We start from the raw sequence: 14,034 nt of genomic DNA, 5'->3' as shown, positions 1-14,034 counted from the left end.
GATAGTGGTACAAAATCCCCTCTTAAAATCCATCATCATTATTCTCATCATTATCTCCTTCTGTCCCGACGATCTTCCATCTTCTCTTCGTTGTATTCCGTCAACGCCTCGGCCATCATATGGAGAATTGCCATAGGACGAGCCATCTCTCTGAAGGCTTGCATGTCCTGCGGATCGGAAACATAGAATTGGAGCTCCTCATCGTCGCGACCGTGAGGATCTGCGTAAGGGTGCTTGAATCCATCTTGGCTCCATAGCTGCAAACGGCGTCTCACGATGTACACGGCAAGATCCTCATTAAAGGTCTTGAGGCGGTCCATCTCGTGTTGCTCAAATCTTGCGACGGCCCTGCCAAAGTAATTGGAATTTTCACCAAGGAAGTGAATGGCGGACTGGGGACCTTCCTGGCCGTGCCTGTCGCAGAAGGTGAATGTTGAGCCGAATATGTGATCATCGGAGGTGCACATGTATTTGACGTAGGCCGCGCGCCACTTGTGACGTGCCTCAATGTCGGGCATATCGTCCTATCCCGGAAGTTAGATCAATATCGCGAGAGGACAAGACAACGTACCGAAGCCTTCGGAAGGTCCATCATCCACTTTCCAACATGGACGATCAACTTTGAATCGTCACGAGGAGCAGGCTCGGGACGCTTGCCGGCGGAGTCGGCGGTCGTCCAGCCATCTTCAAAAACCAAGTCCCAGAGACCGTTGATGTCGACAGGCTCAAACTTGAATTGGGGACCGAGGGTCTCTCCAAGTTTCTCCCATACATCCCGGCAGGCCGTGATCTCTCTGGTAGGAACATCATCAAACGACTTGTACGTGGTTACTCTCTGGCAGCCACGGTTGTCTCGAGGATTCGCTGTCGAATTTCTCCTGCCGATGCGAAGGAAACGGAATTCCTCGGGAAACTCTCCGCTCCAGGAAAGCCGGCGTCCTAAGGGCATCGTGTCTGGTTGCAAGATTTCCTCTCGGCGATGAATTGTCGTTTGTAGTGCGTCGTTGATGGGCTCTATTATTTTTCGACGGTCTCCGATAATACAGGAAGAGGAAGACAGGCAGTTTCGGGAGGGAGGAGAACTTATATAGTTCCGGAGATCGTAATATGCAGTCAGTCTATCTAGTGAATGTTTTTGCGTGACTCTCATGTCATTCCACGTTATGATGGTCTAACACGCGGAAGACATTCAAGCGGTGAATACTGTCTGTATGATAATTAAGTTTTAAAGGCTTGTTTTCCATCACACAAATGTCTGGTACGTCAGTAGCACGGGCTAGTGATAATATCGTCCTGGGCGCCAGACCGACAAACCTTCGGGTCAAGGCGACAGGCCTTTTTGGTGGCTACAATAAAACCGATTCTGACCAATTGATAATGACAATGCTAACAGCAGCCGAGCTGTTCTTCAATTCTCAAAGTCCGTCAGCGACGATGTCATGAATGCGAGTCTGCTAGATAAAGGCGGCCTTTCTCTTGTTGGTGGCTGCCTCCGCCTCCTCAATCCGTTGCCTTCGCTGTCATCTTGAAGACTGAGGATTATTCACTTAAAGGATATGGAAAATGTCGAAAAGGCTGTCCAAATCTTGTCCAAATCTTGTTTTATTCATGTCCTGAGCCACGAAATGTGATAGTATTTGTGCTGTCTTGCGAGCAACACGACTGAAGCGAGGTCAAGTCACTACCATAAGGCTGCAATCCGGCAGCCCAAGTCCATCGAATGAATAAGTTTACTCTGACTATAATTTGGAAAAGAGAGTAGCAGGTTGGATCAGGTGCTGGTGGAAATGGGTGAGGTTTCACCTGTAGCAAAAGTATCTGGAAATGCGCGGATTGTGATTGCGTTCGTCGGCCTATTATAGATATAATGTATGTATGTGACGCAGCCAGAACAGGACAAAACCAAAGCCAGAACCCAAGAGAGAAATCCACAGACAACGCCTCTACTCTTCCTCCTCCTCCTCCTCACGCAAGCACGGCTCCACGAGTCTAATCTGCTGGAGTTCTCCCAAGTCTTCCTCAATGTCGGGGAGGGGTCTGGGTCGGACGCCAATTACGCCTACGCCAGCGTTGGTGCGGCGAGCGACAATCGTGACACGATGACGGGTCCAGTGGACCACCTTCTCCCAGTTCCATTCTCCAACCCGGTCGACCTCATTAGCATCATAGTGTGACGCTACCATTCCCTTGATGTCCGCGTACAACATATTGCCATCGATGTCGACAGATTCAGCAGGAACCTTCTGAAAATGGGCGTCGACCCAGTAGAAAGCAAGCTTTCCGCCGAATTGGAAAGATGCCTTGAACATGACAGGCTGCCGAGCGCGACGGTAGTCCGGGACAACGTTGCCTTTGGATTTGATCGGCACGTCCTCGTTCAAGGTGCCGATATAGAGGGCGGTCTCTTCACTGGTGCGTTTGCGAGGCAGGCCCGGGCTCTCGTTATTGGCCTCGGTGGACCAGCCACTAGAGAACACCTTCTCCCAGAGGGTCTTGCGCATCTCCTGGAGGGTGGGAGGGTCGGCTTGGTAGTTGCGCTGGGCGAGGACCGCAAGGAGGTCGTCGCTGAGCTTTTGCTGGGCCTTGGGCAGGTCGGCGACGCGAGAGAAGACAGCCATGGTGCCTAGTTTTTCTTCGTTAGCCTCTTTTCCTTTGAAGTATCCCAATCGAACAAACCTAGGAATATGCGGACGGCGAAAGCGACCAAAGACAGGGATACCAAGAGGCGGAGACGGCCAATGACGAGAGTAGCCGGAGACAGAGGTAATTGATAGGGACGGTGACCAGGAAAGGTCACAGCTGACGATGAGCGCGGATGCAGCGCAGATCTAGGGCCTGGGTTGATTTGGAGATTGTTTTGTGATGTGAATGGAAAATTCCTTGCGCGATTTGAAGGCGAGAATAAATAGTCAGACTCTTTGCGCGAAGGTGAGAATGAAAGACTGAGTGAATGGTATTTTCCCCTCAGTCTAGAAAGGTGGGTTGACCTCAGGAATTTTCTAAACGTGAACAAGTCTGCACACCTCTGACCAAATTCACCCGAAATAGAAGGAGCGTGAACGCCCAGGATCAGACAAAGACACTGGGCAAGGTGAAAATACACTCTTGTTGCGACTAAACCAAGCTTCCCAGACCTCATAACCAAATATTCACTATATCAAGCAGTCTGAATTAGAAGTGTTCAATCCCTCTTTGACTTTCCAGACATAGACCACAGGGCTGGTTCCATTCTGCGAGACCTCGAAACAAGGGCCCAAGCTACCCTCGGCAAGCTTTATTAGAGGTTGGCCTGAAGTTACTTTGTTCCAATCATCGACGGCCTCTTGTCCCAAAGATGATTTCAGTAAGGGGAACCATTCCCCTCCGCCACAGTTGCCGTTTAGCTGGCAAGTTTGCAAGAAGGGAATCGCAAGATTGTCGAGCTTCTGAGTTCCGTTGTATTTGGCCCTCATCTGAGCATCGATGTTGGCGAAGTGAAGCATGCCTCGGCCATATGGAATTCGTTGGGCGTCGCGAATCTCCCAAGCGACCTCCTGGGCTTTCTCGTCGGTGAAATTCACCGTCGGGTTGGTGTAATATTCAACCGCTCTGGTATTCATCTCATTGAGATATTGGTCCGTTGTGAGCATGCCGGCGCGCCAAAGAAGCCTCAAGGACCAGAACTCCGCCCCTCCTTCGTTGTACCGAGATTGTTCGGCATTGGTACCGCTGGACCATGGTGTCCAGTTGTGTGTCATCTCATGCGCTAACAGCGTGATGACTCTGTCCTGCGCCAGCCCGGCGTCCCGGTTGTATCCAAATAAGAAGGATCGCAGCAAAGCAGTACCGCCAGCGCCGGTCCCGACGGACCCAGCACGCTGTTCTTCGTTGATGCGAATGAAAACGCGGTATGGGTCCGTGGAGTTGTCTTGCCAGAATTTGGTCGAGTACGACAACAAGTTTTGGAGGTACTGGCCAACCTGTTCGATATCGAAAGGCGTCTTCTCAAGCCAATAGATCCCAAATTTGCCGTCAGGGCTGGTTGGCATGCTCGGATAGCCCTTGACGTCGCCGACGATGAAATAAGTCTGGGTCAGTCGTGTAACAGGCCCGACGGAGTTGTGGCTGTGGGGTCCTACGCCATCAGCCCAGGTGTATGCAGCGCTCTGCTCGGCCGAAATGTTCCAAGAAACGGTGATGTTGTAATTATCACCCGACAGAGGGTTTGGGACTGGTACCAGAGCCCACATCGAGCCTGTGAGACCACCGGTGGCATTTCTAAGGTCAAAATGAGGCCCCGGAAGAGCACTGACGTTGACAGAAGCAGGCTTTGCCGTGAATTCGATTGATACTGGGCCTTCTGTGGCTCTTTTCGGTGTCCATTGTTGAGTTGGTAATCCGAAAGGACCTTGAGCTACCTCCTGGAAGTCCAGTGGCAAAGCCCCTGTCTTGTCGGATGCTGTCAGGCCGCTGGCACCGTATTGCGCAGATGCTACGCTTGCGATGGTCTTTGGCAACACAACAAGCGTCTCATTGCTGCCGCATGCCCTGTTGAAAACGATTTTCCCGTGAAGGCGATAGTCATCCTTGACCAAACTCGGCGTCAGGTTGAGGTGGAACTTGGGAACGGCAGTCGACTCGTTTAAAAAAGTAGTATCTGCCTTCGCGAGGCCAACCAAGCCGAAGAGGGCAATGAAGTTGATTCGAGACCAAATCATAACGACGACGGTATCGAGAAACGCAACGATTGCTCAAGTTGATGGAAGAAGAGGATGGCAGTCTCGGATGTGAGATATAAATATGTAGATTGGCTTCCCCTTTCAGTTTCCGGCCTCGCTAGGCGTAGTATACCCTAGCGTTGGCCAAGCCGGATATTGAAGAGATTGTTTACTCATTTTCTCATTGCTGCCGTAGCATAGACCGTCGAAAGAGGGGTCGCAATCTGATAAGTCGGGGGTGCAAGCAGGGGCCATGGTGAAGATCAAGGAACCCTTCGCAGGCCCAGTCTTGGCATGCGCTAAGCCGAATCTAGTGCTCAAGAGCGCGTCTAAGTTTACAGAAAAGGTAGTTGAGAACGCAACTTCGTGTTGACACCGCGCAATCTTCATTTCATCGCTCGTCGTGCATCCGATATGCCGGCTACATCCTTGTACAATAAAGAAAATCTCGGAATTTGGATATCACGGAGGATCAAGGGGCAACGATTCATCCTCCTATCGATGAAGATCTCTCCAACTTCATGTGGATCCAGACTTGTCCGGCACAGGCGATCGGCAGGCCCAACGGCTGGGCCCATGTCCGGCACCGAACCCGAGCACGGGATAACCCCGACTCCGGTCCCGGCCTAGAGGCAGACCCTGGCAATGAGAATAGCCTGCTCTATTCAAAGATGTCATGAAGTTCAGTGTCATGATGATACGAGAGGCTGAAAGTGCAACTGGCCATCCTCAATGATACTGAATGACGCACCCCGTCATGATGGTCTGCTATCCGGTCTTGCCAACGGTAGATGCATAGATCTGATGGGTTCTTATATACATCCCTCAGATCAAATGAAAGAGATTCTAGACGTAAGCTTGTGTCAGCAAGATGGCTTTCAAAGAAAACAACGTCCACGTGTGTGGCACAACATTCTTGTTGTACCACCAGTCAAGGCAAACACAGCGACTGTTCTCCGCCTTCATCAAGCTTTCCCGGTACGACGCCAAAACACACAAGTTTCCAACACTCTGTCCTCATTCCAGCTCTGCATCTCGGCTGCACGTATCTTGATCTAGAACATGCTTACTGTGGCTTGGCATCTAACAAAAGAAAAGCACAAACCCCGCCTTACACCTCGCCAATGATGACTTGTTGTTGGAAATGTTACCTACGACGACGCAACGTCACTGGATCGGTGACAATTTCTCAGTTGAACATGTGCATTAGCCCTTGCCTCCACTCAGCCCCAATGTTAGTTCTACTGCAGCATGTACCCCAAAAGTCGGGCGATCGATCATGCAGTTGCTAGGAAGAATACACATGTTTCTTAGTCTTGGCCTTTGGTTCTGCTCTTAAAATATGAAATGACGGCATCTACTCACCCTTATTTGTCCGTGTTACGAGTATAAGTATCAAAGCTTCCAGCCATGCCCGACTTGCGATCAAGTCGTGCGTTCGTCCAACGTCCTGTTGATCCTGTTGATAAACGTCGGAAATGGTAGCGGCTAGTCTTCAAGCAACCCTTTACGGGACTACCATCACGTCAAAAGGTGTTGTGTTGAAGGGAATCATTTGCTCCTGTATATTATTCTTCATCGCACTTCTCCCTTCGCCAAGGACACCCGATACACAAGCTCAGGCGGCATCCGTCAAGTTCGACTGGGACCCATCCGACCCTCCCTTATGGACCATCAGGCCAGAAGAGCGCGCGACATTCCTGTCTAACAAAACTTCCTTCCTTGAAAAGCGTGCCTCAAATCCGTGCGAAGACAGGGACAAACCTGCTGATCTCTATCGGCAGTATGGGGACGCCGACTGCAAGCCCACGCTCAAGTTGCAATCCGACGGCTCGTGTCAAAGTTGGGATAAGGTATACAACGGTAAAGGCACACAGGTTAAATGTATGAGCTTCTGCCAAATTCGTAAGTTTATTTTCAACGACGGCTGTTGCAATCATTGAAACTATCCAGTAACAAAGGGTTCAATTTGCTAGGCACCTACTTCGAATGGAGTCGCGAGCAGCCTTTTGCTTACACGAAATGCCATTACCCCCTGGCCTGCAACCTCACCACGAACGATACGGTGCCACTCGGCAGTTGGAAGAAGTCCGGATTCAACCTAGACCAGGCTCTAGAGGTTGGGATATCTGGGGGGTACGGTTCGAAGAGTGATCTGGAGTTTTATGCGCAAGGCCAAAACTGGGCTCTCGACATGAAAGAGGGCCAGTGCGGCTACTTCACTTTCATTCCCGTCAAGAAGATCACATGGTCAGTCTCTTGAGCGGACACCTGCAACATTTTTCCTAGACTAAAACATGTCTTCTTCCAGCGGAACCTTATCTGAGTCCGTTTGGAAAACAGGAACGTCCTGCAGCACGTCCAAGAAAGACGGTGCCAACCACAAAGTTAACTACTGCGTCGACCAGCTCTGGAACATCAAGGACAAAACCAGCGGCAAGGAGGTACCCGATGGCATCACTATCTTCGTCCACACGAACTGCAGCACGCGTGAGCCGCTGGCCATGGAGAAGCAGGACCCAGTGTATGCCGCACCCGGCGTGGCCCTAGACAAGGCAAGGATCCAGAAGGTCCTGCAGGATTGGGTCTGGAACTCGTGTAGCTTCACTTGGTTCCAAGATCAGAGGAAGCTCAAGGTCTTCATTCGTGGCGGCGGATTCCGCGATGACAAGATTGCATCCGATGGAGACAAACTCGTCTCAGCGATTACCAAGTGTAGCGGCGACGCCGGTATACTTGACTCGACGTTTCAGTGGTTCTACAACGATTACTACAGGTTCAACACCAAATTCCCTGAGCCTAGACCGAAGGAGGTGGGTGCGTCCTGGTTTTTTTCGGCGATAGTGCCGGCGAAAACTAGCCCCAAATGCGTCGGGGACGCCCTCGTGGGCATGGGAGGCTTCAAGGATCAGTGTGTTGAAGATGAGCATTCTGTCAATGGTAAGAAAGTCTCGGAGTTGTAACATAGCCATTGAAAGGCTACCTGGTTTTTGATCGCAGCCGGTGGCAAATGTCATGACATGCTTTCCCCGGCTTGGGCGCGCCCAGACAGCGATGTAAATCATTAGGCGAAGTTATCGAAGAATCAGTGGCAAGTGATCACTGGCATCGTGGAGCTCTTGAAATGAGAAGCCGGAACTCTTTTCAAGATGAGATCTATTTCCCATAACGAAGTCAACGCCAACGCTAGGCTTGTGTCTCCTTTCCAACTTCCTCGATGTGTACCCAGCAGACCCCTTTCCCTGATCTGCAGACACGACTACATGAAAGATGGGCCGACAAGAGGCTGCTTCTCGTGCGCAAAGTACCCAGCCGAGAGGTCCTGGTGAGCCGCAATAAAGTCCCCGCAGAGGCGGATCTCTTGAAACTACTTCATGCCCGATACCTCGCGCATCTTGCAAGCCTTGCAGCGTTTGTGGCCCTTTCGACTTCCGTCACGACGGTTCAGCTTGAGATGGCTGAGGAGCTGTTCCCGGGCGTAGTAGACGGCGACGTCGATGTTAAGGCGGCCCGTCCTATCGAGTTCCTTTTGGTCGCGTTTGATGATCGCCTCAACTTTGGCCTCTTTCAACGTCTTATCCGTAAGTGTGATTGCCTTCGCCCCGCCGATGTTCTTGTTGTTGCTGTCTGTCCACTTATACTTGATCTGGTTCGCGACGAAGTTGGGAAGGGGCTGAAGCCAGACAGTCGCACCTTGACGACGCTCTTCTGGAATTGAGGATGCAGGCGGTGGCTCGTTCTCGGCGATTACATGTTTCTTTGAGCCTTCTTGGGAAGGTACGTCGCGGCTAAGGGTCGCTACTGGAGTGCCATTATCTTGTTGAGGACGAGGGCGAGGGAGGTAGTTGTGTGCGGCAGGAGACGTTGTCCAGCGATGGAAGACGGCTTCCCAGAAGGCTGCGCGAATTGCATCGTCAAGGACCTTGCCTGTCCGGTTGATAGTAAGGATGTGGGTGATGATGGGGTCGCAACTGCGCTTTTCGTGGTCGGTTAGGTCGTCGTAGGAGGCGAGTATTATGGGATCGTTGGGCTGCTCTGTGGCAGATATGTCTCCTTGGAAGGCCATGGCTGTGATGAGACTTGTCAAAAAGGGTCGTTGGCAATGATGCGCTATCAGAGAAGGATCAACGGGAGGATGTTTCCAATTTGGTGGCCAAGTTTGATCTTGGATAAATCCTTCTTTAAAATCTGGAAGAGGCCGAATATAGCGACGAAGTAGGTACGGAGGGGTCAAGATGGAAGAATAGGAAACTGGAAGAATAGGAAACAAGCGTAGAAAGGATGTTTAGTGAAAGAAGGAGCGAATCTTCGAGACTGGCAAGATCAAAGGTGTTTGTCTGCCTGTTGGCCGTGAACATCGCGTGCAAAGCACGTCTTTGACGATTTGAGAAACATCTCGGACTTTGAGCTAGGTACCTAAGGAGCGGTCTCGTGTTCAAGTTGTAACAGTACTCCTCCCCGCAGCGAGACACGCTCATCTTCCACTAGAACGAGACAGAGAATAGCTAAAGTCCAGTTCATACTGCATACCACGCTCTGCCTAGGTGGCGGACACTATTGTCAGAGCAGTGTCGGATGACAGTTCAACGACTAATACAGGCCAGCTCCAACAGACTGGAGACATCCAGGGGAACACGTCAAAGTTATAGTAGCAGCAAGGTGTTAATCGATCTAGCCATACTCAATGGCCGCACGTGTGATTGGGTATCAACCTAAATAACAACAACGAATCATCCAACCAATATGGATGTTTTTCCCTTTCCCCTTTCCTACTGTGGTATTTACACATACATTCTGCCCCTAGTACTGGGGGTTCTTCTTCCTCAAAAAGATGTGGAGGGCAACATACGAAGCCACACCAGTGAAGCACAATCCACTGATGACACCAAAGCCCATGAGATACTTGGGAGCGTCGCTCGAGGGGAAGAGGTAAGCGCCGTAGATCTGGGCGAGGTTACCCATGGCGTTGACGAACGCAAGGGAGATGGCGCGGGTCTCGTTGGCCATGTCGCCGAAGCTGACGGAGGCGTACGACAGGGCCAGACCGTTGGAGGCCCACAGACCGGAAGCCATGATGACCAGGAGGGCATAGCGGGCCGTGAAGTTGTAGACGACGCAGATGATGATGGAGCAGATCATGGCGACGGCCATCCAGGCGCCGAGGATCAGGCCGCGCCACTTGCTGTGCTGGTCGGCGAAGTATCCGGTGATGGCCGTGCAAACGAAGGCGACGCCGAAGATGGGGATCGTCATGTACTGGGCGGCGGTCGAGGTGTAGCCGAGACCGCTGACGAGGGTGGGGTAGAAGTAGGACAGGGTGGAGGAACCGACAATAGCCTGCGATGGGGGTTCGTGTCAGTTTGCCGGCGTTGATAAGTACCAAGAGTGATGATGATTGGGGCTTACCATGTAACCAACGACAAAGAGCCAAGTCTTCCAGCTGACCATGGCAAGCTTAAAGGCGGCCCAGTGGCCGAGAACGGGCTCCTCTTCGCCGCGCAGGGCCTGCTCATCGCTCTGGAGTCTGCGAATAGCCAGGGCGCGCTCTCTCTCGTTGAACTTGAGCTTAGAGGTGTTGGCGGGGAAATCGGGGAGGACGAAGAAGGCGATGCCGGCGGCGCCGACAGTGGCGGCACCCTCGACGACGAACAGCCAGCGCCATCCCGCGATGCCGTGGACCTCGTGCAGACCGCTCGTGATGGAACCAGCGAGGAGACCGCCGAACGCGCCGGAGAGAATGGCGGCGGAGATGTAGACGGCGAATCGCTTGGACTGTTCCTCCTTCTTGTACCAGGAGGACAGGAGGAGCAGGACACCGGGAGCAAAACCGGACTCAAGGCCTTCGCGGAGCTGTGAGAAAAAGCAAGAATGCAAACGTGGGATGATGGTTTTTACTTACAACCCATGACAACACGGAAACCCACGAGGGCCTCGTAGGTTGGGCAGAAGGCCATTCCGATGGTGACCGAGCCCCACACCGCCATGATGCCGGGGAGGTAGAGACTGGGACGGGTGCGGGTGAGGAGCATGTTGGAGGGGACTTCGAAGAGGACGTATCCGATGAAGAAGACGATGAGGGCGATCGAGTATTTGCCAGAGTCGAGGCCAAGGTCCTTGTCCATGCCGGCGATCTTGGCGTTGCCGATGCTGAAGATTGGGGGAATAGGGGTTAGCCTTGAGGTGACATCACGGCAGGCAGAGTCACAGAGTCGGATGGCAACTTACTTGGTTCTGTCCATGTAGGAGAGAAGGTACATGAGCCACATCAAGGGGAGGAGATACTGCTTAGGGTCAGCGTCGTGTCATCACCAAATGTCTCGATGCCGTCTTACCATGTCAATCTTTCTCACGAGCTTCTTCTCCTCGTCGCTGCCCGGGACATAATCGACGGCGGGCAGATCGACGTCCTTCCCGATGGCATGTTCATGCTGGTCGCTAGTCATATCGTTCTTGTCCATGATGGGCAAACTGCTTTTGGCGGAAGAAGAGACAGACAGCGATGTTGAGATCGGTGAATCGCAGGCTTGTTGCAGTTGTCTGAGGGAGGAGAACCAACTTGCAAGACCCGACTAGAACAAGGAAAAATAAGAAGGGTTGTTCAACCTGTCAACGAAGAACCAGGGGACTGGAAAGCAAGAGCCAATTGGGGCAACTCAAAGGTTCTTAAGTAGACGTGTTGCGGTGTGTGGTCTGGAGGTTGAGAGAGAGTTGCTCCTTGTGGCTCGGCCGAGGTGCCGTATTACGTACGGTGAGCGTGTGTGCGTGTGTGTAGGTAGTAGTGTGGGCGCGCGCGCGCCGTCGGATACAAGGAGCGGTCGTAACGACGAGGTTGCTGCCTTGGTCACAAACAAACGAGTCTCTGTCTCTCTGTACCTACGTCGTGTTCACTCATTCCCCAGCTAATGTGCGTGTGGCTTACTCTGCACATTGGTCACACATCCATTAATATGGAGTGCGGACAAGTGTTATGCCTGGGTTATGCGCGCTGATCGAACCACCACAACCCGAGTCGAGCATTTCCGGTGTGCAGAGGCGGCAGGCTTGGCGTAATTGGTAGAATTTCTCCCGTAAACTTCCCCCAGTCTGGGGGAAACTGGGGTTGAGATGAACTTCCGGAATCTTGCGGGGTCCGGGGAGGAGTCCCGGGTCATGGTGCTGTCGTAGCGGCAGGTTTTTTGGGCAAAGTTTTGGGGATGGCACGAGGTGTGAATGCTTGCTTGACCGCGTGTCGAGGATGGTTGTGGAAAATTGGGTCGTGAAGCCGGCGTGGACAAGAGTCATTTTCCCCCTTTGCCTATCCCGGGTTGAGCTGAAGGGCTGAGTTGCGCTAGATCAAAAGGGCGTGGAGTTGGCGCAGAGCCGCGTCTCGTGGACGTTCAACATCGCGGCTAAGTGGTGATGCGGGAGTTGACCGCGGCTCGCGGGCTTCACTTCTGCATTGACATGGATCTTGCTTGGAGAGGCGGCTGTTACACAGAAACCAACGCCGCACCTCTCAGCTGACCACCTCAACTTCAATGCAGGCGGTGCGTCATTGGGAAAGGGCATTGCAGCAAATAATGCGGAACGCTGGTGAAGTATCTTTCTTTCTCTCTGTTTTCCCCGCCGTCTTGAATCGCGCGTCGCGGGCCATCACGGCTTCGGGTCCTGCATCATGCACGGAGATGGGGGAGATGGGGCCCCCACGGGCGTAGCCGCCGACTGCGGATTACGGACGACCTCCAGGAACCCCCGACTGCATACTTAAGGACGCGGAAAAGTTTCCCGTGATGTTTGAAGCCACAGCTACAGTCTCAGATCCAGCTTGGTTTGTACACACTTACAATTATTTCTTCTTTCAACGGACCATTATACAACAGATATACAAGTCCGATTAAACTTCGTTTGAACGTTCTTCTACACCACCTAGTCAAAGACAAATCCCTTAATTACATACACAATGGCTCAGAACGGCAACGGCGAGGCCCCTCAGTTCCTCAGCACCATTCCCCAGGAGGGCCATGACTTCAAGATCTCCCTGAAGGACAAGGTCATCGCTAGTGAGTTTGCCGCTCTGAAGAGACACAAATCCGAGAGAGAAACTAACATGTCCGAAAAGTTTCTGGTGCCAACCAGGGTATCGGTCTGGGTATCGCCGAGGTCTGCCTCGTCAACGACGCCGCTGCCGTCTACAGCTTGGACATCTCCTCCCCCGGCGATGACTTCGCCGCCCTGAGCAAGCGCTTCCCTGGCAAGCTCGACTTCCAGAAGGCCGATGTCACCGACTACAAGAGCGTCGAGAGCGCCATCAACGCCATCGTCGATGCCAAGGGCCGCTTCGACGGCATGGTCGCCAACGCCGGCGCCACCAAGCACCAGCCCGCTCTGGACTTCACCCCTGAGCAGTTTGACTTCCTTTTCAAGCTCAACGTCACCGGCTCCTGGAACTGCGCCACTGCCGCCGCGAGGACGTTCATCAGACTCGGCTGCAAGGGCAGCATCGTCTTCACTGCTTCCATGACTTCCTACAGACCCAACCGCGTGAGTACCATCCTCCAACTGCCAAAGGATTTGCGCATGAAGCTGACAACTTATGAACAGGCCGCCCCCTCTGCGCCTTACGGTGCCACCAAGGGTGCTATCCGCAACATGACGCACACCCTGGCCATGGAGTGGGCTCAGCACGGCATCCGTGTCAACTCCATCTCCCCCGGCTTCGTCAAGACGGCTTTGACCTACTACGTCGAGACCTCTCCCGACTGGGACACCAAGATGAAGTACTACGGCGGTATGCCCCGCCTGGCTCTGCCCCAGGAGCTGGGAGGTGCCTACGTGTACCTGTTGAGCGAGACGGCTACTTACACCACTGGTATTGATATCCCTATCGCGGGTATTGTTGGCGCTTGGTAAAAGAAAAAGAAAAGTGGGAAACATGTTGTCGGAATAACACGTCGGAATCTAGCTGTGGCAAGTGGTGTGGCGGTCCGTGGCTGACGGCCATAACCAGGCCTCACTTCACCCGTTGGAGACTCTTCCCTTCAACACACATCAAGCCAATCAATCCACACAGTTATTCGTCAAAGTACGCGATATCGCTGTATTCACCCTGCGAAACCAACACTGATCAGTGGTTAACTTCACAACCACTCGTTTCCCGCAGATCAGCAAGGTCTTCTACAGAAGAGACGTTCTTCAGCTATAGGCGAAAGGTTAACGGCCAGACTGGACGTTCAATCAGGTTCCCCTCATAGTCGACTTAACGTGCTAAGGAAGCCAGGCGAAGAGTATACGATCTATTCACTTAGAATCGTTTCAAAGGTTCCCCTCAAGCTTCAAATCTATACGGCGATTAAGAGTC

General features: G+C 52.6%; 7 protein-coding genes across 7 annotated transcripts; 2 read left to right on the top strand and 5 right to left on the bottom strand.

Moving 5' to 3' along the window:
• Window positions 1–50: 50 nt before the first annotated feature.
• Window positions 51–949, bottom strand: CGGC5_v005515 (uncharacterized protein; the record flags this gene model as incomplete). The annotated part of the gene is made up of 2 exons (XM_032030559.1): window positions 51–524; window positions 572–949. 2 exons carry the CDS (start codon window positions 947–949, stop codon window positions 51–53), a joined length of 852 nt encoding a protein of 283 aa, XP_031889990.1.
• A 994-nt stretch (window positions 950–1,943) lies between these two features.
• On the bottom strand, window positions 1,944–2,618 carry CGGC5_v005514 (uncharacterized protein; the record flags this gene model as incomplete). Its single annotated transcript, XM_032030560.1, has 1 exon — window positions 1,944–2,618. One exon carries the CDS (start codon window positions 2,616–2,618, stop codon window positions 1,944–1,946), a length of 675 nt encoding a protein of 224 aa, XP_031890025.1.
• Window positions 2,619–3,152: 534 nt separating this feature from the next.
• CGGC5_v005513 (uncharacterized protein) lies at window positions 3,153–4,697 on the bottom strand (the record flags this gene model as incomplete). Its single annotated transcript, XM_032030561.1, has 1 exon — window positions 3,153–4,697. One exon carries the CDS (start codon window positions 4,695–4,697, stop codon window positions 3,153–3,155), a length of 1,545 nt encoding a protein of 514 aa, XP_031890026.1.
• Window positions 4,698–6,175: 1,478 nt separating this feature from the next.
• Window positions 6,176–7,660, top strand: CGGC5_v005512 (uncharacterized protein; the record flags this gene model as incomplete). The annotated part of the gene is made up of 3 exons (XM_032030562.2): window positions 6,176–6,602; window positions 6,674–6,947; window positions 7,009–7,660. 3 exons carry the CDS (start codon window positions 6,176–6,178, stop codon window positions 7,658–7,660), a joined length of 1,353 nt encoding a protein of 450 aa, XP_031890181.2.
• Window positions 7,661–8,064: 404 nt separating this feature from the next.
• CGGC5_v005511 (uncharacterized protein) lies at window positions 8,065–8,763 on the bottom strand (the record flags this gene model as incomplete). The annotated part of the gene is made up of 1 exon (XM_032030563.1): window positions 8,065–8,763. The coding sequence occupies one exon, from the start codon at window positions 8,761–8,763 to the stop codon at window positions 8,065–8,067; it is 699 nt and encodes a 232-aa protein (XP_031890027.1).
• A 734-nt stretch (window positions 8,764–9,497) lies between these two features.
• prlL-18 (MFS transporter prlL) lies at window positions 9,498–11,155 on the bottom strand (the record flags this gene model as incomplete). The annotated part of the gene is made up of 5 exons (XM_032030564.1): window positions 9,498–10,034; window positions 10,104–10,537; window positions 10,597–10,844; window positions 10,923–10,978; window positions 11,030–11,155. 5 exons carry the CDS (start codon window positions 11,153–11,155, stop codon window positions 9,498–9,500), a joined length of 1,401 nt encoding a protein of 466 aa, XP_031890179.1.
• A 1,481-nt stretch (window positions 11,156–12,636) lies between these two features.
• Window positions 12,637–13,586, top strand: lxr1-0 (NADP-dependent mannitol dehydrogenase; the record flags this gene model as incomplete). The annotated part of the gene is made up of 3 exons (XM_032030565.1): window positions 12,637–12,736; window positions 12,796–13,217; window positions 13,278–13,586. The coding sequence occupies 3 exons, from the start codon at window positions 12,637–12,639 to the stop codon at window positions 13,584–13,586; spliced, it is 831 nt and encodes a 276-aa protein (XP_031889981.1).
• Between the last annotated feature and the right edge of the window lie 448 nt (window positions 13,587–14,034).

Source organism: Colletotrichum fructicola (assembly GCF_000319635.2).
Source record: "Colletotrichum fructicola Nara gc5 chromosome Unknown KSG_Nara_v1_contig03, whole genome shotgun sequence".
Lineage (NCBI taxonomy): Eukaryota > Fungi > Ascomycota > Sordariomycetes > Glomerellales > Glomerellaceae > Colletotrichum > Colletotrichum fructicola.
Note: the sequence above shows the minus strand (reverse complement) of the source record. Positions and strands in the feature narration are given on the sequence as shown.